The 23,179-nt window shown below is 40.8% G+C and overlaps 2 protein-coding genes across 4 annotated transcripts in view; both read left to right on the top strand.

Moving 5' to 3' along the window:
- Positions 1 to 12,089, top strand: part of LOC139566448 (nck-associated protein 5-like) — a 166,438-nt gene extending 154,349 nt beyond the window's left edge. For all 3 annotated transcript variants that reach the window (XM_071387624.1, XM_071387626.1, XM_071387625.1), the window contains one exon: positions 9,504 to 12,089. In XM_071387624.1, coding sequence (XP_071243725.1) covers positions 9,504 to 9,827 — 324 coding nt within the window. In that variant the 3' untranslated portion in view covers positions 9,828 to 12,089. The remainder of the gene's footprint in view (positions 1 to 9,503) is intronic.
- Positions 12,090 to 12,659: 570 nt separating this feature from the next.
- LOC139566323 (ly6/PLAUR domain-containing protein 1-like) lies at positions 12,660 to 22,568 on the top strand. The gene is made up of 3 exons (XM_071387437.1): positions 12,660 to 13,148; positions 16,306 to 16,440; positions 19,725 to 22,568. The coding sequence occupies exons 1-3, from the start codon at positions 13,100 to 13,102 to the stop codon at positions 19,958 to 19,960; spliced, it is 420 nt and encodes a 139-aa protein (XP_071243538.1). The 5' UTR covers positions 12,660 to 13,099; the 3' UTR covers positions 19,961 to 22,568.
- The last annotated feature ends 611 nt before the right edge of the window (positions 22,569 to 23,179 follow it).

Here is a 23,179-nt window from a genome sequence, read left to right as displayed (position 1 = left end):
TAGCAAACTTCAGACGGGCCTGGACATGTACTGGCTTAAGCAGGGGGACACGTCTGGCACTGCAGGATTTGAGTCCCTGGCGGCGTAGTGTGTTACTGATGGTAGGCTTTGTTACTTTGGTCCCAGCTCTCTGCAGGTCATTCACTAGGTCCCCCCGTGTGGTTCTGGGATTTTTGCTCACCGTTCTTGTGATAATTTTGACCCCACGGGGTGAGATCTTGCGTGGAGCCCCAGATCGAGGGAGATTATCAGTGGTCTTGTATGTCTTCCATTTCCTAATAATTGCTCCCACAGTTGATTTCTTCAAACCAAGCTGCTTACCTATTGCAGATTCAGTCTTCCCAGCCTGGTGCAGGTCTACAATTTTGTTTCTGGTGTCCTTTGACAGCTCTTTGGTCTTGGCCATAGTGGAGTTTGGAGTGTGACTGTTTGAGGTTGTGGACAGGTGTCTTTTATACTGATAACAAGTTCAAACAGGTGCCATTAATACAGGTAACGAGTGGAGGACAGAGGAGCCTCTTAAAGAAGAAGTTACAGGTCTGTGAGAGCCAGAAATCTTGCTTGTTTGTAGGTGACCAAATACTTATTTTCCACCATAATTTGCAAATAAATTCATAAAACATCCTACAATGTGATTTTCTGGATTTTTTTTCTCTCATTTTGTCTGTCATAGTTGAAGTGTACCTATGATGAAAATTACAGGCCTCTCTCATCGTTTTAAGTGGGAGAACTTGCACAATTGGTGGCTGACTAAATACTTTTTTGCCCCACTGTATATATCGTCCGATTAATCGGTATCGGCCTTTTTTGGTCCTCCAATAATCGGTATTGGTATCGGTGTTGAAAAATCATAATCGGTCAACCTCTAGACTCAGCACAAGTTCAGAGAGAGGGAGAGAGGAAAAATACATGAATATTTTTTATGTTCTTGAACTGTGGTTCTTACTGTTGGCCTATAGAGGCCTTGCACTATGAAAGAGGAGCAGTACTGAAACTTGCAGCTACTCTGCTAAAGCAAAATACAACGCTGCAGGGCTCAGGCTGTATACCTTTTTATTAAACTTACAACATCATCCTTGCCAGTCTCTTTTTGGGGTCAAACATTTCTAACAGATTCAATAAGTACAGATCTATTCCATTCTGCATTGACTGAACAATTGTCTGCTCAAAATTGAATGTGGAAAACGAATGCCCTTGGTGTATGCTTTGACCCTGACGAAGGCACTGCATACAGAAACAGTGGTTCATCTATTCATTGAATAACTGGGAATAAAATAGAGTATGCAGATTTTTGTCTCCTCGGCCGTTAGTCTACACTTATTAAAACAATTTTGGATATGAGTCTTCCGCTCCCACTCTACAAAAAGGTTTGTGCTAAAAGGGCCAGGATTTTACCATTTTAATGTCAGTGAAATCAAATCAAATCAATCAAATCAATAAAAATGAAATAAGGTAAAGTGTGGTTGCTGGTTGCTGGTTGCGGACGTGGGGTTGTAACTGAGATTTTTCTAACAAGGTTTATGTGTGGTTGGCTTCTGCGGTGAGCCGGGGGTTTGAAAGCATGGCTCGGATTGCGATGAGACTCCCTCCAGAAATGCAGCGTGTCGGACAGAGATCATGTGCATCCAACCTGCACAGAGATCACCCAAACAACGACAACAAATACAACCAAAGACAGAGCAACACTATGGATTTAATCCTATCATCTTTTGCTGTCCAATAATTGGTCTTGGAAAGACCTCACAAGATAATATCTTCATAAATAAAATAAAGAAACTTTGAAAAGACATCTAACTATCACAATAAAGGCCTATGAGAACTATTGACATTGTTTGGTTGAATAGCACTTGACTATTCTCCGTTAATAATTAAATGTTCAAGTTAAAGGTATACAGAATTACAGAAGAGAGAACCTCATTTAATAACCATGAACCAACCAAGATGATGGTCACCCTTTCAACCCATTTTCTCCTTTTCAACCTGTTTACTCCTTATTAACATGGATTTTACCTTAAAGGGACAATGTCTCTCTTAAAGGGACACAGTTGCTCTCATGTCCACCCGTGACAATACTCCCACAGTGGGGTCTGAAATTATTGACACCCTTGATAAAGATGAGCAAAAATGACTGTATAAAATAAATAATTAAAATACTGAGCTACAGTATATTGTATGCTCAAAATTGTTTGACAATTATATTATTTTATAATCTCAAAAAGGTAGGGGTCCCAATAACTCAAATTGATAGGATAATGGCATTGAGCATTTTTCTAAAATGTTTTATGAGTTGGAGAACACATTGGGAGTTATCTAAGACCATTCCTCCTTACAGATTTCTTTCAGATCCTTGATATCCTTCGTCTGTGCTTAGACAAAGGATATCCCTCTTCAATTCAAACCAAAGGTTTTCAATGGGCGTCATGTCCGTAGACTGGATGGCCATTGCAAAATTTAGATTTTGTGGCCAATTTACCATGTCTTTGTGGATTTTGATATGTGCTTGGGGTTATTGTCTCGCTGGAAGATCCACTTATGGTCAAGTTTCAGCCTCCTGGCAGAGGCAACGAGGTTTCTGGCGTAAAATGTCCCGGTCCTGGGTAAAGTTCATGATGCCATTGACCTTAACAAGTAACCTAAAAAGCGTTAAACAAATCAAAATAGTTTTGATTTTAGATTCTATAAAGTAGCCACCCTTTGCCTTGATGACAACTTTGCAGTCTTGAAGGACTTCCCACATATGCTGAGCACTTGTTGGCTGCTTTTCCTTCACTCTGCGGTCTGACTCATCCCAAACCATCTCAATTGGGTTGATGTTGGGTGGTTGTGGAGGTCATCTGATGCAGCACTCCATCACTCTCCTTCATGGTCAAATAGCCCGTATACAGTCTGGAGGTGTGTTGGGTCATTGTCCTGTTGAAAAAACAAATGACAGTCCCACTAAGCGCAAACCAGATGGGATGGCGTATCACTGCCGAATACTTTGGTAGCCCATGCTGGTTAAGTGTGTCTTGAATTCTAAATAAATCACAGACACTGTCAACAGCAAAGCACCCCCACACCATCACACCTCCTCCTCCATGCTTCACGGTGGGAACCACACATGCGGAGATCATCCATTCACCGACTCTACGTCTCACAAAGACACAGCAGTTGAAACCAAAAAATCTAAAATTTGAACTCATCAGACCAAAGGACAGATGTCCACTGGTCTAATGTCCATTGCTCATGTTTCTTGGCCCAAACATGTCTCTTCTTATAATTGGTGTCCTTTAGAGTGGTTTCTTTGCAGCAATTCGACCCTGAAGGCCTGATTCATGCAGTCTCCTCTGAACATTTGTTGTTGAGATTTGTCTGTTACTTGAACTCCGTGAAGCATTTATTTGGGCTGCAATCTGAGGTGCAGTTAACTCTAGTGAACTTATCCTCTCCAGCAGAGGTAACTCTGGGTCTTCCTTTCCTGTGGCGGTCCTCATGAGAACCAGTTTTATCATAGCTCTTGATGGTTTTTGCGACTGCACTTGAAGAAACTTTCAAAGTTCTTGCCATTTTCCGGATTGACTGACCTTCATGTCTTAGGGTAATGATGGACTGTTGTTTCTCTTTGCTTATTTGAGCTGTTCTTGCCATAATATGGACTTGGTCTTTTAACAAATAGGACTATCTTCTGTATACCACCCCTACCTTGTCACAACACAACTGATTGTCTCAAATGCATTAAGAAGAAAATAAATTCCACAAATTAACTTTTAAGATGTCACACCTGTTAATTGAAATGCATTCCAGGTGACTACCTCATGAAGCTGGTAGAGAGAATGCAAAGAGTGTGCAAAGCTGTCATCAAGGCAAAGTGTGGCTACTGTGAAGAATCTCAAATATATTTGAATTTTAAACTTTTTTGGTTACTACATGATTCCATATGTGTTATTTCATAGTTTTGATGTCTTCACTATTATTCTACAATGTATAAAATAGTAAAAGAAAAAAACCTTGAATGAGTAGGTGTGTCCAAACTTTTGACTGTATATATTTTTTAAATATATTTTCCTTTATTATTTTCCCCTTCCCTAATTGGAGTAAACTAATGGACAACAACACTTAGGCTTCTACTTCTAGCTTATACATACTATATACTGTACATTTTAAGGACACAGTATATTTGACAATAGTTATCTTTCGTTTGTTTTTTGTCCCATCCTTGTTTGTGTTTTGTCCCAGCTACCCTTAACCCCCCCATCTATCACTGAAGTCCATCCAGTTTTCTATTTGCAATATTATTATTATTTAAATGTATGATGATGTTTCACAAAAGCTCTGAACCTTTCTGTTCTCTTAGTTTCTACAGATTGTAAATTAAATATATATATATATATTTTTTAATTTAAATGTTTTAATTAAAGATAATTTTGCTAAGAGTATTATATTATTGATCGATTGACTAGGACTTTTCAAATCACCTAGCAGTGCTAAATGGCATTGGCACTTGGATTCGATAGGAACTGGTGCTTTGGTCAGATTACATGAAAATAGAGGTCTTTGGCCACGCACACCAGTGGTGGGTGTGGCACCAAAATGACAATGTATGAGTCGAAAAGAAACCCATACCTACTGTAAAATATGGTGTTGGGACCACACTGTATATGTAACCATTCACAGTCAGTCAGGTAAGTTCATAATATTGTTATGGAAGATTCGTTTGGGAAGTGCGAAGTGTGTGGAAGGTGCGGACGGGGAGCGCGGATGCAGTGTGAGATTGGGTGATTTAAGTGCCTTTAATAACCTTTCACAAACATTCAGGAGAGTGATGTAAAGCTCGGCAGCTCTCATCAGAGACCTCATGGCCCAGCCTGGCCCCCATTCATCATCCTGACACTGCCTGACAGCCACGCTGCCTGCCTCTCTGCCTGCCTGGCTACACCCCCTCTTCCCTCTGCCTCCTTCAACCCCACCCCCTTTTCTTTCTATATCTTTCTCAGTTTGGCGCTCATCCTCTCTTTCTTCCCCTCTCTTTCTTTCATTCTCTCCCTTTTTCTCTCGTTCTTTCCTTCTCCCTTCTCTCTCTACCTCTCTTTTTCTCTCTCCTGATGGGTAATTGAGATTGCTGCAGGCCTCTCTGACAGGGGGAAAACAGCATTGGATGCTGTGCTGGGGCCGGGCATGGCAGGACATAAGGAGCCAGACCAGAAAGGGCTAGGTTACACAGCCATATGCCTCATAACTATATAATATCTGTGTTCACACCTTCTCCCCAGCTGCTTGTAACAGCTTGTTACCTGGAGCACTAATGTAATGGGGAGAGAGAGGGATGTTTTTGGTCTTGGACATGCAATTGGAAATAGAAGTACAGACATGTAAGTGTGGAGGCCCATATATATATATATATATTGATTGATTTCAATTGCATGCCAGCTGCTACTGCCTGTACATACATACATACATACATACATACATACATACATACATACATACATACATACATACATACATACATACATACATAAACTCAGCAAAAAAAGAAACGTCCCTTTTTCAGGACCCTGTCTTTCAAAGATAATTCGTAAAAATCCAAATAACTTTACAGATCTTCATTGTAAAGGGTTTAAACACTGTTTCCCATGAAACATAAACAATTAATGAACATGCACCTGTGGAAAGGTCGTTAAGACAATTAAGGTCACAGTTATGAAAACTTAGGACACTAAAGAGGCCTTTCTACTGACTCTGAAAAACACCAAAAGAAAGATGTTCAGGGTCTCTGCTCTTCTGTGTGAGTGTGCCTTAGGCATGCTGCAAGGAGGCATGAGGACTGCAGATGTGGCCAGGGCAATTAATTGCAATGGCCGTACCGTGAGACGACAGGACAGACAGCTGATTGTCCTCGCAGTGGCAGGCCACGTGCAACAACACCTGCACAGGATCGGTACACCTGAACATCACACCTGCGGGACAGGTACAGGATGGCAACAATAACTGCCCGAGTTACACCAGGAAAGCACAATCCCTCCATCAGTGCTCAGACTGTCCGCAACAGGCTGAGAGAGGCTGGACTGAGGGCTTGTAGGCCTGTTGTAAGGCAGGTCCTCATCACACATCACAGGCAACAACGTCGCCTATGGGCACAAACCCACCATCGCTGGATCAGACAGGACTGGCAAAAAGTGCTCTTCACTGACGAGTCGCTGTTTTGTCTCACCAGGGTTGATGGTTGGATTCGCGTTTATCATCGAAGGAATGAGCATTACACCGAGTCCTGTACTCTGGAGCAGGATCGATTTGGAGGTGGACGGTCCGTCATGGTCTGGGGCGGGGTGTGACAGCATCATCGGACTGAGCTTGTTGTCATTGCAGGCAATCTCAACTCTGTGCGTTACATCCTCCTTCCTGCAGGCTCATCCTGACATGACCCTCCAGCATGACAATGCCACCAGCCATACTGCTCGTTCTGTGCATGATTTCCTGCAGGACAGGAATGTCAGTGTTCTGCCATGGCCAGCGAAGAGCCCGGATCTCAATCCCATTGAGCACGTCTGGGACCTGTTGGATTGGGGGGTGAGGGCTAGGGACATTCCCCCCAGAAATGTCCGGGAACTTGCAGGTGCCTTGGTGGAAGAGTGGGGTAACATCTCACAGCAAGAACTGGCAAATCTGGTGCAGTCCATGAGGAAGAGATGCACAGCAGTACTTAATGCAGCTGGTGGCCACACCAGATACTGACTGTTACTTTAGATTTTGACCCCCCTTTGTTCAGGGACACATTATTCCATTTCTGTTAGTCACATGTCTGTGGAACTTGTTCAGTTTGTATCTCAGTTGTTGAATCTTGTTATGATCATACAAATATTTACACATGTTAAGTTTGCTGAAAAATAAACACAGTTGACAGTGAGAGGACGTTTCTTTTTTTGCTGAGTTTACATACATACACTACAGTATACCATTAGTGGTATATGAACAATAAATATTTCAGACACACAACAATTGTCCAGAATCCCAGTCAGGGAGAAGAACAGCCGTTCTCTCTTTGGCCTCCTTATCGACTGACTGGCTCTTGACACCTTTAGAAGTAAGAATGTTTCCAACGTATATATTCTTTCAGAATCCCAGTCACCCAAGACATTCCCATTGACCTGAAATACCTCAGTGTTACTAGATGATAACCAATTAGCCGTAGACAAGCTCTTTTTCCACCTGAAGTGCCCCTGAGGTGATGTTTCCCCGTGTGTTCCATTGTAAAGGATACACTTCAACTGGCTCCTTAGGTGCCAGCGGATGGTCAAGGTCTGCACGGAGGTTGGTTTCGACCCACAGACGAGTGGTAATTGTGTTTCACCAAATCAAATTCAATCACAGATAAGAATCCCTCCTGCCGAGATAGAGAGCTCAGTGCTGTTAGGAGAAGAGCAGGACCATGATTGCTGTTCCTCACTGTCATAGGCACTGAACGAAAGGCCACCCCAATTCCAATCACTGATCACAATCAAGTCATACACCCTCTGCTCTGTTCTCATGGTCTTCCACATCCATGCACCTGTAGACTACACTACACTGGCACATACTATAGGGTTTGTTTCCCGGACCCAGATTGAGCCTAGTCTTGGACTAAAAAGCATTTTCGATATGGCACTTTTGATTCCCCAGTAACTTTGCTAGAATGGAGATATGTGTCAGTGTGCAGATTTGAATCACATTTGTTTTTTATCACCAACCCTTGAATTACCATTATTAGTCATTGTACCTCAAAAGTGGTATTTTTCAGAAGTCTAGGGTATTTCTGATTTTCTCTGTGCTGATTTAGTACATGAAGAATATATAACCCGCGGTGCCTGTGTTTAGAATGCATTATTGTGAACCACCAGATTGTTAGCGGAGTGGTTGGAGTTCCTGGGAGGAAAGCCATTTCTAAGAGGCACCTGGCAATGAACACTTAATGATGAGGAGTTGGTGCAACCCCGAGGGCGGTCTATACCCCGGATAATATGGTAATACCTCTGTATACTCTCCACCCGGGAAATGTGTGGATGGCTTGGCCCCTTCGGTAGATTGGCTGGAGGAAAATCCAGTTACCGCAGAGAATTGTGTTTACCTTTACCACAGATAAAATGCAGCCAGAGAGCACATGCTCCTTCTAATAATTCCTCAAATTATTTCAAGATTCCTCAGTGCATTTCTGCATACATATTTCCGTTAAGATATTCTAATAGTTATTGACCAAGGTTGAATTACACAGCATACATTTTTTTTCTACTGAAGATGTGTTTTGTATTCACTGTGGTTAGATTTATGACAGTATGTGGAAAAATACATTATGCGTGATTTCTGTGATTATGCTAGATTGGAGCTGCAGAGCTTTTTATATATATTTATCTCACTGGGGACTTCTCCTATTGTTGTGTTGCCAATTTACTCAAGGTTGGTGGAATGGCTTGGAGGCGTTTTCCATGAAGAAGGCAATGAGTTCAGCAACCAAACACGATTAAAGTGTACATGCCAAAAATATTTCTCAAAAGTACATAAACAACAGGACCTAGAGGGCTCTAGGGATGCATCCTGAAACTGCAACGTTAATGCTGCAATCTGGGATTTATTTCTTAGCAAAATGGCAGCCCCACTCTTGTTGTGTTACATTCTTCAACACACAATGGATTGAAATCTCCATTGAACAGATACCCAGATCCCACATTATACCTTTAAGTGAGATTCTCTGTGCATACCAAAAACAATATGTCAATATGCAAAATCATATACAATAGATGTTTGCTCTACAGTATATTTCAGGTTAAGCCATTTGTGTTAATTTATTAGCGAGAATAAGCCGGCTTGACTCGTTTCCTTTTTAACAACATGGGCTGCTGACAACATTATAATACGTTGTGTTAAAACAGCCACGAAGGAGAATCACTCCCCCCCCCCCCTCCATGTAGAGAGGTTGATATCTCCCGGCAGATTCCCCCAGACAGACTCATTGGGCCTTAAGCATAGGAGGAGAATAAACAAAGCTCTCAATAAATCAATGCAATACTCGGGAATGGCAGTAGTCAAATTGCTTTGTAGTGTTGCTTCACGCTGAAGTAGATGTACACTGAGTGTACAAAACATTTCCATGACATAGACTGACCTCGCGAGTCAACATGGGTCAGCATCCCTGTGGAACACATTCGACACCTTGTAGAGTCCATGCCCCGACGAATTGTGGCTGTTCTGAGGGCAAAAGGGGGTGCAACTCAATATTAGGAAGGTGTTCCTAATGTTTTGTACACTCAGTGTAAATTCAGCATGACAGCCTTGTTTTTGTTGTTTCTTTATTGAGAGACCGAGTGACAGATTACTTATATGAAATGATATGGAGAAAGGGTCAATCTGGGAAAGCTTTATTGTTGTTTGAATACCAGATTGACCCTTTTAAAGTGTGATAATAATGTGCTGCATTGTGGACGCAGTGTGGGCAGATGACAAAAACACCTCTCGTCTAATTTTCTCCTCTCTTGTTTGTCTTGTTTTTGCTGTAGAAAGGGAATCAAGTGGACATGACGACAGGCAGCTGCGACGGAGGGGACCAGGCCGGCTCCAGAGACGTGTCCTTGGAGTCCCTGAACAAGTTGAACAGCAGTGGGCTGGGGCTGTACCCGGAGACAGAGCTAAGGCCCAGCAGCGATGACTGCTCCTGTTCCGCAGGGGAGAGAGAAGAGGACTGCTGCAGCAGGGTTGACAACGAGCCCTCGTCGTCCAGCTACTACTCCAACAAGCCCGGGGCGGAGCGTGTGGGTTCTCTCAGCGATTCGCTTTACGACAGCTTCTCCTCATGCACCAGTCAAGGCTCCAACGATGTGTAGAGTAAGAAAGTGGAGGCCGGGGACGATTCTGTGGAGTCCTCTGCTACTCCCACCAACCGAAGCACTTAGGTCACAAGGAAGGAAGTGATGTCATAGGTGATGTCATAAGATAAGGACGTGAACCCAGACTGTACAGTTTGCATGACCTCTAACCTGGACAATTAAACTATAGGCTACAACCTTACCACCGTTCAAGGTGTGGAAAGCAATATTAGAAATTGTCTTCTAGCGTTATATATTTTTTCCCGAAGGGGGATTTCTTTTATCATTGCACTGTAAAAAATAATGTACAAAGTTTTTAAGGAATTTAAAAAGTGAAATTCAACTTGAAGACACAACTAGAGTAAATACCACAAAATCAAACCAATTAGTAATATCATCAGGAGCAACTGATGATGCCAAGTAGTGTGAAGCAATACCTTAAGAATCATCAAATGTGCAAAAAACTATTAGGGTTGTTGGATGTGGATAGATGGTTTTCTCACTGATCATTATTTCTCAAATTTGAATTGGAACAAAGTTTTACTGCCACAGTGTTGTATGCCATAATGGCACGCCTACACGCCACAACTACCATCATGCAATACACTGCAACCCATACCATGCAATCATAGCTCTTAAAGCCATTGGCTCAAACGTGTACGATTTTCAGACTGCTGTGGTATCTTGAAAGTTGCATGGTGAACTAAAATGTGACACACATGAGAACAAGAACAAATAATGTATTTTATTTTTGAAGTGGTGTGATTTATACTTTATATTAAGTGACCTAAATACATGCATATGCACATTTAATTGAACCACCAGTACTGTGGAATCTTAAAGAACAATATCCTGCATATTGAATGTACTGGAGTCAGTTTCGACTTTGAGTTGTAGTACAGATGAGAAATACATGATCAATACATGATCAATCATTTCTACCAGCAAGTCAAAACTGTCAAGATGAACTTCAACTGCTGTGTAGTGGCTTAAAGGGATACTTCGGGATATTTGGCAACAAAGCCCTTTATCTTCATCCCCAGTCAGATGAACTCATGGAGGCCATTATTATGTCTCTGCTTCAAGTATGAAGGAAGTCAGAGTTAGTTTCTGAGCCAATGCTAACTATCGTTAGCGCAATGACTGGACGTCTATGGTATCTACTAGCATGCTAGCAGTTACCATAGACTTCCAGTCATTATGCGAACACTATTTAGCAGCGTCCTTCAAACTGCACGCAGAGACGTATCCACGAATTCATCTGACTCTGGGGAAGTAGAAAAAAATCCTGATGTTTCCCGTACCATCACCATTGTACTTGGGTCACTCAGTATGTAATGTAAACAGAACTAAACTAGTGTCTGAATGGTACTGATGAATCAGAAACTTCTGTTGGCTTCAATAACACATTTGCGGAGCAAGGTCTCTGCCAGTAGCTCAGGGAAAATGCAACGCTTATACCTAGTTACCTTGAATATAAGGTTACAACTCACGGAAAATGCTGTCATTTTTTAATGGAAAACAGACATTTTTTGAAAAGTAAAACCTTTATGAACTGCAGGATAACAGAACTGTTGAAATTGTGTCTCTTGTAGAATCATAAAACACTCCTTTCTTTGTATATTTTGTTTGTGTGTTAAAAACTGCAATTAAGTTAATATCAAAATGGAGCATTGCTGACTGGTATATGCAATTTTAAATTTAAATCATTGTGTTATGTTTGCCAATCATTCAATCTTGTCTATATGTCTTCTGATTGAGAACAGCTAAACTTTTCTTGATCGTTTCCTCGTTTTGTGACTTCCTGTAGGGTTTGTCGATACAAAATGTTTTTTGCCGAATAAAAGCTACAGCTGCAACCTTTTATCACTTTATCCAATAACACATTTGAAATGTAGTAGGAATACATCATCATGCCAAACGTGCGTAATTTGATTCTGGTGCTAATCAAAAACAGATTGTGTACGTTTCATTGTTTGAACCATTTTCCATGAAACTGTTAACAATATGTAAGGAGAGTCTTGCTAAGACCATAATGTATTTTTTTCTAGCTGACGAGTATTTATATCCCACTTTTTGTACATGGAACTGTATAGTGGTGTTTAATTGTCCTACTTCACATCTTCTCTGCTTGATTGTTCCTTTGTAAGAGAACCTGTTACCAGCAGTGTTACTTCGGTAATTACGTGTGCAATTTTGGCTGTTACATTAGACTTTTAATGATATATTTTATGTAATAATTTCCAATACAAATAAAAATAAATGATTTCCTATTTTCAATTTGGTGCAGCTTCCGTAACTGTTGGAGGTTGAAGTTTGTGTGTCGGTGCGTGCTGTCATACAGGTGTGCGTTCAATATCATATACTGTCAAATGTAAGGTACTATAGTCACAAGGAGCAGTGAGATCTTCACGGATCTTTGCCATTGCGCTCATAAATGTGTACCTGAAGTGTCTGTAAGTAGGCTACAGCAGGGAATTGATTAATAATGGCAAGGGAAGGTTTGAGCCACGTCCTGTCTTCAAATGCTTGCCATAAAGCTCATGTCATATTCTTCAACTACAAAACGTGTTAAACGTATAGCTCGTGTTCACTGAGCTTTACTCTCTGAGACAGTGCTTACAAAGCAGGGGGATTTATAACAATTAGTCTCTTGATGGGTAATTATGTGACTATAAATAAAAGTAATTAATTCAGCCACCCAAGAGTGACTTCCAAACATTTTCTCTCGCTGTCTCTCCCATCTCTCTCTCTCTCTCTCTCTCTCTCTCTCTCTCTCTCGCTCGCTCTCTCTCTCTCTCTCTCTCTCTCTCTCTCTCTCTCTCTAACTGAAACCTACACGATCCATAAAAGACACAGAAGAACCACGAGATGATCTCAACAAATGTATTTAAGAATGAGTAGCTTTTCTAAATATGGTTAAATGTGCATGGCTGCCAACGGTGCATTCCATGCCCAAAAGCCTATCCAAAGGTGACTTTTTCATATTTGGACGCAATTAACAGTCACGGATCTGCGTGTGTAGGATATGAGTGATTGATGAATTGCTTCCATATCACGAGCTTTCATCACGTGGTACGTTTTATGATTTATCTTTATCCAATTTCACTGGAATTCTGCAACGTAGTCTCTCGAACGGCAGAGCTCACCCTCGTCCAGCGCTGCGCATCACATTCCTCGCTGCAGAATGTGCTCTAACACATTGATGCCACGGATCCATCTAAGGGTTTTGCTTTCGTTTTAAGTTCACCTGGTCTGATGTGTTCCTCTAAAGTGTCATTTGGGAGAGGATGTTGCTTCTCATTTATGCAACTTTGCTTGGAATTTTCCTCAAAACAGGTATGCTAAACTTTGGAGACTGCGTAATCTTACATGTGTTGGCTTGCTGCGTTGTATTCGGATGCTGAGAGCATTTCCTCAAGTGATGTGTCAACGTTTCCAGGTATTCCAATCTAATTCAAGTTTGGATTATGGTTAAATGATTTTGGGCAGCTTTTTTTGTCGGATGAAAACAATTAAATCGTTTTCAGAAGTCCAGTAGAGGTCTGGTAATGCCAACAGTGAGGCGCGCAGGAGGTTACCATTGCAGATCAAATCATCTCGTTAAATGCATTTATAACTGTCTTGGAATAAGAAATTGTGGCACAGATTCTTGGATTTTACATTTCTAATGGCACCTGCGCTCCAGCTACAGAAAATATGTCACCTTAGGTCATAATTGCGTCTGTAAAACTAATGCACATATCACCTGTGCAAAGGCAGATATTTTCAAAATGTGATTTAGACTACTATTTTACATATCTTTGATTCAATTTAATGATGTTGATTACAAATGTAAATGTAAAATAATAGAGCGTGACATGCTGAAACATTGAACATTATTCCATATTAAGAACATCTTTCTGATCTTACAATTGCCCTACATGGCATGCTAATTAGGCTATTAAGTATTCCCGATTAATTGCTATTAAACATGACTAGACACCATTACACGTGACGAATGTATTCACTCATTTTATAAAGCAGAGGGACATGTCTAGGCCACTCATTATCAATAGCTAATTAATAGCTCTCTAATTGACAACACAAATGCAATTCAACATTTTATTTTAAAGGTGTAGGCATTCCATCAAGCTCAAATGATAAGGAGCATGATTGATCAACAGTTGTCCGCTCAGGTGAATGTAGTAAACTAAATCACAATTTTTTAGTGGGTGTTAAATGAGCTGATCTACCACTCCATGAACACCTGTGTTGAATATTAATATCACTAAATATGCAGAGAATAACAAAGCTGTCTCTTTTCAGATGACTGTGGAAGGAAAATACACAATTGAAGATAGATTACGGCAAATAAACTGATTTCTCAATCCACATGGGTCACCTTATAGCAATGATATGGAAATAACGTATACAAATGGTGGTAATGTGGTTGTTAAAAAAGAATCAGGTAAAATGACCATGATAATCCATGTCAATGGAGTAGTCCGCATTGTCATTCCAACATCCCCCCACTGATCATATCATCAGAATGATGTGACAATGAGCCGCTCAGAGCTTTTCCAGTCCATATTTCCACTTGAACCCATTGCACATGGCATATGAACAGTGGCGTGTAAGAACTTGATCACACCAAAAATGCCTCTGGTGTAAATAACATACAAATGTTCTGTCCGTTCTGAGTTGGATGTGCTGCGTTTGGTTAACATACCCACTCCTTAAACATCATCTTCTCTGTCAGCAGAAATGACTTCTAAATAACTTGAGGATGTTTTTACCTCAGTGAAAAGGGTATTACGGAACAATATGAACAGTATAGACAATATGTACATTACTTTATGCGTGCTTAAATGTTCATTATATATAGTGTCAATATCCAGTGGTTTATAGAGGACAAATGCAGCACAGTCTAGGATGTGTTTAGGCACTTTAAGAGACTATTGCTCGGTTGATGGATGGAATTTTGAAGCATTTATCTGGTTTTAAAGTAATTACGCTCTGATTTTTTGGGGGGGATCCTTTTCAATTGAATTTGTGCTTGATGGCGCTGTCAGACTGGGAAATGAATGACTGTCGCCATTTCAATAATTAGAACACAGTACTATCTGTCATGGAGAACAAATGACCTGAAACTGTGGCGCTTGAGAAAATGTTGAATTATTGTTTATCATTGCACGGTCATGCATGTTTCTGCTAAACCCCCGTTTGCAAACCCTGAATCAGATTGTGCTCTCCATTCGGTATCCTCTGTTAAATTCTTCCGATTTTTCATCCCTGTGAAACAACTTTGCATGAATAGCCAACCATCTGTCATTCTTTGTTAATCTCAATTTCCATTTAATTCCAATCAGTCATGTTAGAATGAATGCATCTCATTTGAAGTCAGTGCTAGAGCAACAGCTTCATTGAGTGTGTGGATAAAGCACTCTGTTTGAAACACTCTGGCTTGATTGTTTTGACCTGTAGTAGTCACAATGGCAATTATTATTTTAGTGGGTACAGTTGAGGGGCCTTTTTCCCTGCACAGATACAGTATGCCCAGCTTCCACACACAAGTGTCTGACGGCTCTATATTAAGTTTAGTTGGCAAGTAAATGAGAGTATGGATTTATATTGTTGAAACATATTTTTCATTATTTTCAGTCAAAATCCCTTTATCCTGACTCCAGATCTGTTTGTGCATTAAACAACTCCTCTCTACTGTGTTTCTTTGTTGTCTTGACAAATGTGTATGTAGTCAGAGAAGTATGTGTTCTGTGTGACTTGTCAGTGCTTTCTGTGGTGCGGTACAGAAACGTCATCATATTAGCTTCAATGCCTATTGTCTGATATTTGTAACATGTCCGCATGTGTAAGGATAGCATCAACAACGTCTCTCCAACATGAAATGCTCTTTGAGACAATCTTCACATTTGTTATTCATCGAGGAGATCCAGTCTTTTTTTCCAGAGTCCACCTCCTTGTCCTCTGATCATTGCAAATAGGGACCAAGTTGACTTTCAAAATGCCAGCAAAGAGACTTTTTCATTTCAAAGATGCATTTGTCTCTCCTCGAGGATGCAGTTCCTGGTCTGTGGTAATGGCAATAGATCACGAAAACACTTATTCTTGATTAGTTGGGAGGAAAATATGTGGGGCTGAAAGGCCCCAGATGAACAAGGGATAATACTCATGACTGAACTGCACAAAATAACATTTTCAAATCTTTCAAGTAAGATTTTAGGCCTAATCTTTCAAAAACATTCAGCGTTTTGATCAAGCCTGCCTGGAGTGCCGGTTGGGCAGAGTTGCTTTGCACTTTTCTGACTACTCCATTGGTTATGATGTGCCAGGCAAGCTCAATCAAGCACAGCTAAACACAATTGAAAGAATTTGCTTGTAGCCTCTCTTGACCAACATTCATAGACTAATGAGATACTATATGCCAGATACTGGTGAACTGTTCTCGTGGGCTTTTTTTAACCCTTGTGGTTCTTCCGGTCTCTCTCTTGTACAGGTTATGCTCTCCAGATCCAGTGTTACCAGTGTGAGGAGGTGAAAAACAATGAATGCTCCACGCCGGAGTTCATTGTCAACTGCACGGTCAACGTGCAGGACATGTGTCAGAAGGAGGTACTGGTGAAGAAGGATGGTAAGAAAACAGCATCTCCTGGGCAGTCCCATTCCTTTCATCATTTGTTCTTTATTGGATAGAGATAGTGGGAGAGTAGTCCCTTCTCACAGATGCTCTATCTCCACCACAGCAGAGCGTGAGCTTTAGTCTGACGAGAGAGACGAGTGAGAGAAAGACAGGAAGTTCGGGGGATCTGTTTTGTGTCAGAAGGGTGTGGGCCGGATTAGAACCTACGCCGAACACAATATAAATGTGTTCTGCAGCTAGACCACCCCAGGCCACACTGCCTTCTCTGACACCTACCTTGCCATGCAAAACCAAGCCACACCGGACTGTGACACTTTTAACATGTGACCTAAATAAGGTATATTTCCCTCTTTCCTGTACTTCCTCTCTATCTCTGAATTCAGTGGAATTGACCTATAGGTTCTCCTTGTGACGTCAACAAATGAGATCATAAACTAGGCCTATACGTATGCCCACTAAATCAATTGGGAACTATCAAAGAATCTCCATAGATGAAGAGGCTATTACCATAGTTAATTCATAGTTTATGGCTCATATTCTTTTAATGGGATTATCCCAAAGGGTGGTTAACCCCCTTGGTTGCTGGTTGCTGTACTCAGTTGATCCATGCATAATTTAAAAAAATTATAAACTGGGTAATATGAGCCCTGAATTCTGATTGGCTGAAAGCTGTGGATTATCAGACCGTATACCACAGGTATGGCAAAACATTTATTTGTACTGCTGTAATTACATTGGTAACCAGTTTATAATAGCAACAAGACACCTCAGGAGGTTTGTGGTATATGGCCAATATACCACAGCTAAGGGCTGTATCCAGGCAATCCGCGTTGCATCGCGCTTAAGAACAGCCCTTAGCAGTGGTATATTGGCAAGCACACCCCTTCGTTCCTTATTGCTTAATGAGATAACACCCTTCAAATACACTAGGCCTATTGACCCTACCACATCCAATGTTATTACATGTACAGTATGTCACTTGTGATCAAATGTATGCTTTCATTTACAAGAGTATTCAAAAAATGTACCAAGACCATCATACATGTAGCTAGATTGTCTTTAGCGAGTGTTTTATGCCCAAACTATGTCTCTGAACGTGATGGTTGACAAACTTCATCACTCAAAGGCAATGATCTATGGCAATAATGTCATGAACAAATGTACACTGTGTAATGCTGTGTAATGGTTTGAATAACCTTGAGATAAGGATTCACTTTTGTGTGAAATGCACATGCTTACAGTATATTCAGAAATCTTTTCCAGTCTCTGCACTCTTTCGAAAGGTCTTCTGAGTCATTTGATTCTAATGCGATGTTGGCAAAGGGATTCTTATGTGCTCCTGTAAGCAGATAAAATGAAAATTCATGCATACTTTTATTCCAACATAAAACCTTCTAGCAATGTTGGGTAATGAATGTGTTCCTTAATTTGATCATTTCATATAATGTCAGCCTGAGACCAGGAGCCTAACTAATTATCTTTATATGCAGCAACCACAATTTATCACAAATAATTAATTTGCGAATTACCACAACGTTATCGTGGAAAGAAACACTTGCATAATGTGTTTATGATATGTGAAGACGTCTGTAACGTAATCCTCAGGGAAAGTTGACTTCTGCACGTGAATTGGTGTCAGCTTGGTCTCTACACATTCCTCTCCCCAACAAAGGTTTGGGGACTTGGTTTGTTAGACTGTCAGTTCTAAATGTGCATAGTGATGAAGTATGGAACAAAGCAGAGGGTTGATTAAGCTGAAGTTGTATTGTTAGTTAAGTCAAACTTAATAGCAGTAATCAGGGGCTGACGCAGGCTGAAATGGGCTACTTTTGTCTTGAAGGCTTGTCTGACGTCTTTGAGACAAAACAAGAATATTGTATTGCATTTACAAATTGCCACTTTGTCTGACAGCTCGTCTGTCATTATTTCGAGAGAAAGACGAGTAAATTAGAGCATTAAAGTTTTGATGGAAGTTTTAATGTGACTAGCAGTTCTCTTCCCCCTTTCATCTATTCCCTCTCTACGCTTTAATTAGAACTTTTCGTAACACTTTACTTAACGGCGACAGGTATAACGCGTTATGCCACAGTTACAATGCAATGTAAGACTTGTCGTAAGCACTTATGAACTGACGGCCTACCGGGGAACAGTGGGTTAACTGGGTTAACTGCTTTGTTCGGGGCCAGAATGACAGATTTTTACCTTGTCAGCTCGGGGATTCGATGCAGCAACCTTTCGGTTACTGGCCCAACGCTCTAACCACTAGGCTACCTGCCGCCCCTACTCACCATTATGACAGCTCGTTGCAGTCTGTTGACAAATTTCAGCAAAGAACACATTATAAACCTTGTATAAAGACATTATAAGCATCCATATATGCTTATAACAAGTACAAATGCGTATGGATTCAGTGGAGCTTGAGTCACATCTCCAGGATCACCTTGGATTTGTTTGTGTCCAAAAGCCCAGTGTCTATTTCCTAGGAAGGAGTAGGGAGAAGTGGGAGTTGTTGAGTCCCTGCAAGGTGTTCATTCATCAGGCAGGGAGACGCAGGCTTTCTTACCACCTCCTGTGGTAAGACTAATGGCACAACAATATTTCCATGAAATCGAAACCCTCTTATTCATGTGCATTCTCTCGCCACCATATAAATCAAAGCATAGTTTTGTTGCAATTGTTCCATAGTTTGAGAGCATTATGTTCTATGTCGAGATGACATTCTCAAATGTTTTATTTTGTATAACGGCTCTACAAAGGTTCTAGGCACTTAGAGGACCACCTCGCAGTAATATGACCCACTCCAGTATTGATCAGGATAAAGTTCTGTTCAATTGCAAATAGCACTGAATTACAATATACTGTATGTCTCAAGAATTTCTCACTAAGCTAAGATCCTAAGGCTAATATTTTCAAATCACCACATTTTCTTGATGTGTAATTGTTATTCCTGTATATTTGTGAAAAAAGGTAGATTAGATATGGCTTTGTCTGATTTTCACAGATATTTGCTCTACGTACAAGAAAATGCACTGTGAAAGGGTGAGAGACATGGCATAGGCCAGACATAACATAAAACATACACACATTCATGAAAACAAAACAAAAATGACAGTTGAAGGACTTTCACCCCTCCCTTCCCCAGTTCTTGTGCTACCTCAGTTTGCTCCGAGACTTGGCTCAGTTTCACCAACAGTCTCACTACCACATATACCTTGACCTGCACTTCCTGTATAGCTTTCCACTATCCCTGACCGCTTCTCTCTCTCCTTCTTCAGGCATATTTTACCGCAAGTCCTGCGCCTCATCCGGGGCGTGCCTCATATCCTCGTCAGGCTACCAGCAGTTCTGCACTGGAAGGATCAACTCGGTGTGCATTTCCTGCTGTAACACACCGCTCTGCAATGGGCCCCGGAAGAAGAACCGCCCGGTCCCATCAGCCGCGACCTTTTCATTTTCCTCCCTTCTTTTGCTGCTGGTCTCCCTCACGCTGGTCTCCCTCGCTCTGACATAGACCTAGAGGCGTCCATTTGTCCCCTACTCTACCCGAAGATAACACTAGAGTATTATGACAGTACATATAGCCTACTGTGTACATAACACTACGTAGTGTATTGGCTACATCAGACTCTAGTGTCGTCTTTGGAGAAGAATCCTAAGAGACTATCACAGGAGGTTGGTGGCACCTTAATTGGGTCGAACGGGCTCGAACGGGCTCGTGGTAATGACTGGAGCAGAGTAAGTGGAATGGTATCAAAGAAATTGTTTCCAGGTGTTTGATGCCATTCCATCTGCTCCGTTCCTGCCATTATTATGAGCCGTCCTCCCCTCAGCAGCCTCCTGTGGACTCTACAGCTTCATCTTTGGATCGGATACTCAAGAGCTTAAGACTCTTTGGAAGGATCCCTTTTGTATAATCCTGGTGTTTTGAGTTTTTGAGAACTGAATGCTTGCCATTGCCTCCTTCTTCTTCGTTCATCGCTTGCCCTCCAATCACCCTTTGCTTACTCCGTAGGGTCCCTATTGGGGGCAGTGGGCACTGACCTCATCAACGTCGGTGTTCTCCTGTTTAAAGGAAGATTGAACGCGTCAGATCAATAGTCCCGATGATTAGGAGTCAGACGGGATCACAGTCAGTGAGTACTCAGCAGCCGTTTAGCTGTGTGAGAATTGTGTTAACTCATTATGGATCTGAGTGTAGAGATGGCACTATCAGCTGAGGACATTGAGCAGCGAGTTGTAGGGATTTTGGAGATATACTTAGATGTCTGCATCATTTGCTACTGGTACAAGTTCTTGTTACAGTAAGTACTAAATGCTGGATCTCATGTCTTATATCATTTGTAAGTACAGATGTATGATCTTAATTTGGCCAGTTTCGCACAGCAGGAAAATATTCCTACAGCAACAAATACTACAGAAATGTAAATTATTGTGTAGATTATAATTAATGGACATTTTTGTAGGGGTTGATAACTTTTTTTGATAGGGCAAACCAAGTCCAACATTTTAAAGTGGAAATTACAACTTTAGAAGCCTTTAAAAACCTTGAATACACTACAAGTTTGCTTTCCCTACTGTGCAGGAAATTCCCTGCAAAAACAGGTTGATCAAATTAAGATCCTACATCTGTATATACCCAATTAATTTCTTGGACTTCAAATATTGCTGAAAGACACAAGGGATTTGTTCTTAAACTTATCCATTTAGACGTTATATAAATCAACATATTCAATTACCTGTTATTAGCAGTAGTCATTTACAGTATGATAACAATCTGTATCAACATCCAGTTTCAACTTCAAAAACTTTTTGAGGTGTCATTCTTCAAGTAGGGAGGCAGGTAGCCTAGTGGTTAAGGACATTTCATTGCAGGGATGCATATTATAAAATGTTCTGTATAGACATGAGATATGTGGCTGTCAATGCGGGAAGGTCGGATACAAGTATTGGTTATTGTAGCTACCTGCTTAAACTGTGTAGAGGTGCTTTTTAGTGTAGTTGCTCATCTGCCACTATTTATGATGTTAGTATCATGCTCATTCAGCAACGTATGTCCTTTGCAACACATTGACTCACGGAAGTGGAAACAATTGCAAAACGATCAGCGATCTGGAACGCTCACCCCGTACGGCGTGTTGTGGAATGGATCACTTAGCTATAGGTGGAGGGTCATAGTTGATGGATACACATACTCAACAATGCATCATGTACAAATACTGCTCGTACTGTTATGTCTTAGTGAAATCATATTCTCTCTCTTTCGATGGATGTTTCCTGTCTGATGGATTGCCACTCGAAAATACCAGAGAGAGCACAAACACAACTACAATATTTCGGATTGTATAACATGATCCACATAAAACATTGGAGTGAGTGACTGGTCAAAATGTTTCTATTGACCCCTAAAACTGACGCCACCTGCATGATAATTAGAGTTTATATGACTACTGAATGTTGACGCGACAATGTGGAGTTAATTTGGGAGGGAATTGTACATACAAAAGAGTAAAGGACAACAGTTGCATGAGGAAATACACGAGGGGGTGTTTATTTATGTTGGCTAGTGTTTCTTTCTTGGTTCTTGTGCCATGGGCTTTTGCCAGTCATACTCAGTATTAGCTTAACAGTAGCTTTACAGTCATCTACTTTGTCTGTCTTTTCAGCTGGGTCTATTGTCAATTGATTGTTTATTTATTCTTCTGAAAAGGCCGCACAGAGACAGAAGGGAAGACCATTATTTTTAAAATGCAGCATTTATGAAATGTCAATAGATTTCAGAAACAAATATAATAACTTACTCTCATTTTGATTTGATTTGATTTATTAATTGGCCATTATAATTATTGAAATGGGATAATGTATGAAGTATGTCATAATGCATCTTTCAAATGAAAAGATAGTGATTAAATGAAACGATAGTGATACAGCTTATTTTCTCCTGATTTGATGTTTATCTTGAACGTGTAAGGCATTGAACTAACAGGTAGACATGTTTAACAGAATTGTGGTATTATGGGTAATTTTTTTGATGGTCAACCTTAATTGGTCTTCTGTGAAGAGTGATTGTATATTCTGCCCATGTGAAATGCAAATAAAGAGTCGTGACAAAAAAAACAGTGCTTCTGAAACAGCAGCCTCACCACTCTGTTTTCAATTGACCTAAATATGTAATAGACAAATACAATATGTATAATAAGATTTTTAATGACCTCATGAGTCTTAAAATGCCAACCTCTTTTTTGGGGGAGTTAAGGCTTGTCTGTAAGTGAGACATGGGCCTTGTTAAGTCAACCTCACACTGCGAGAGAGAGATGGAGGAAGGGAGCGAGGGAGAGAGGGATGCCCGACACAGCCGTGCCCCACGTTTAAATGAGAGACCCAGGGTGACGGAGGCTGTGAAATATCATGTCTCGGAGCCGAGCTTGAAATTTCAGTGACCTCCAGCGGCTAGGGTTTTTCTTATTATTCACCACCAGATACGTACTATAGACCTTGTTCAACTGATTCTACCGTCTGGAAAATGGATATCACAGGGAGATATCCCTGCATTTCATATTTCTGTAACTTCCACACAGTTAGATATAGGCTAGGGCAGAATGGAAAACATTGAAGTGGTTTCATCGATTAACGTTGACATCTTAGTGGACAAAGCACCAACCCACGCACCTGTTTCATTATAATTCTGCCGCTCCCAATTTCCAATGTTGTAATTCCATTATTACAGACCGTA

Source organism: Salvelinus alpinus, chromosome 38 (genome assembly GCF_045679555.1).
Source record: "Salvelinus alpinus chromosome 38, SLU_Salpinus.1, whole genome shotgun sequence".
NCBI lineage: Eukaryota > Metazoa > Chordata > Actinopteri > Salmoniformes > Salmonidae > Salvelinus > Salvelinus alpinus.
The sequence above is the reverse complement of the archived record's forward strand: the minus strand, read 5'-3'. Positions and strand labels throughout refer to the sequence as shown.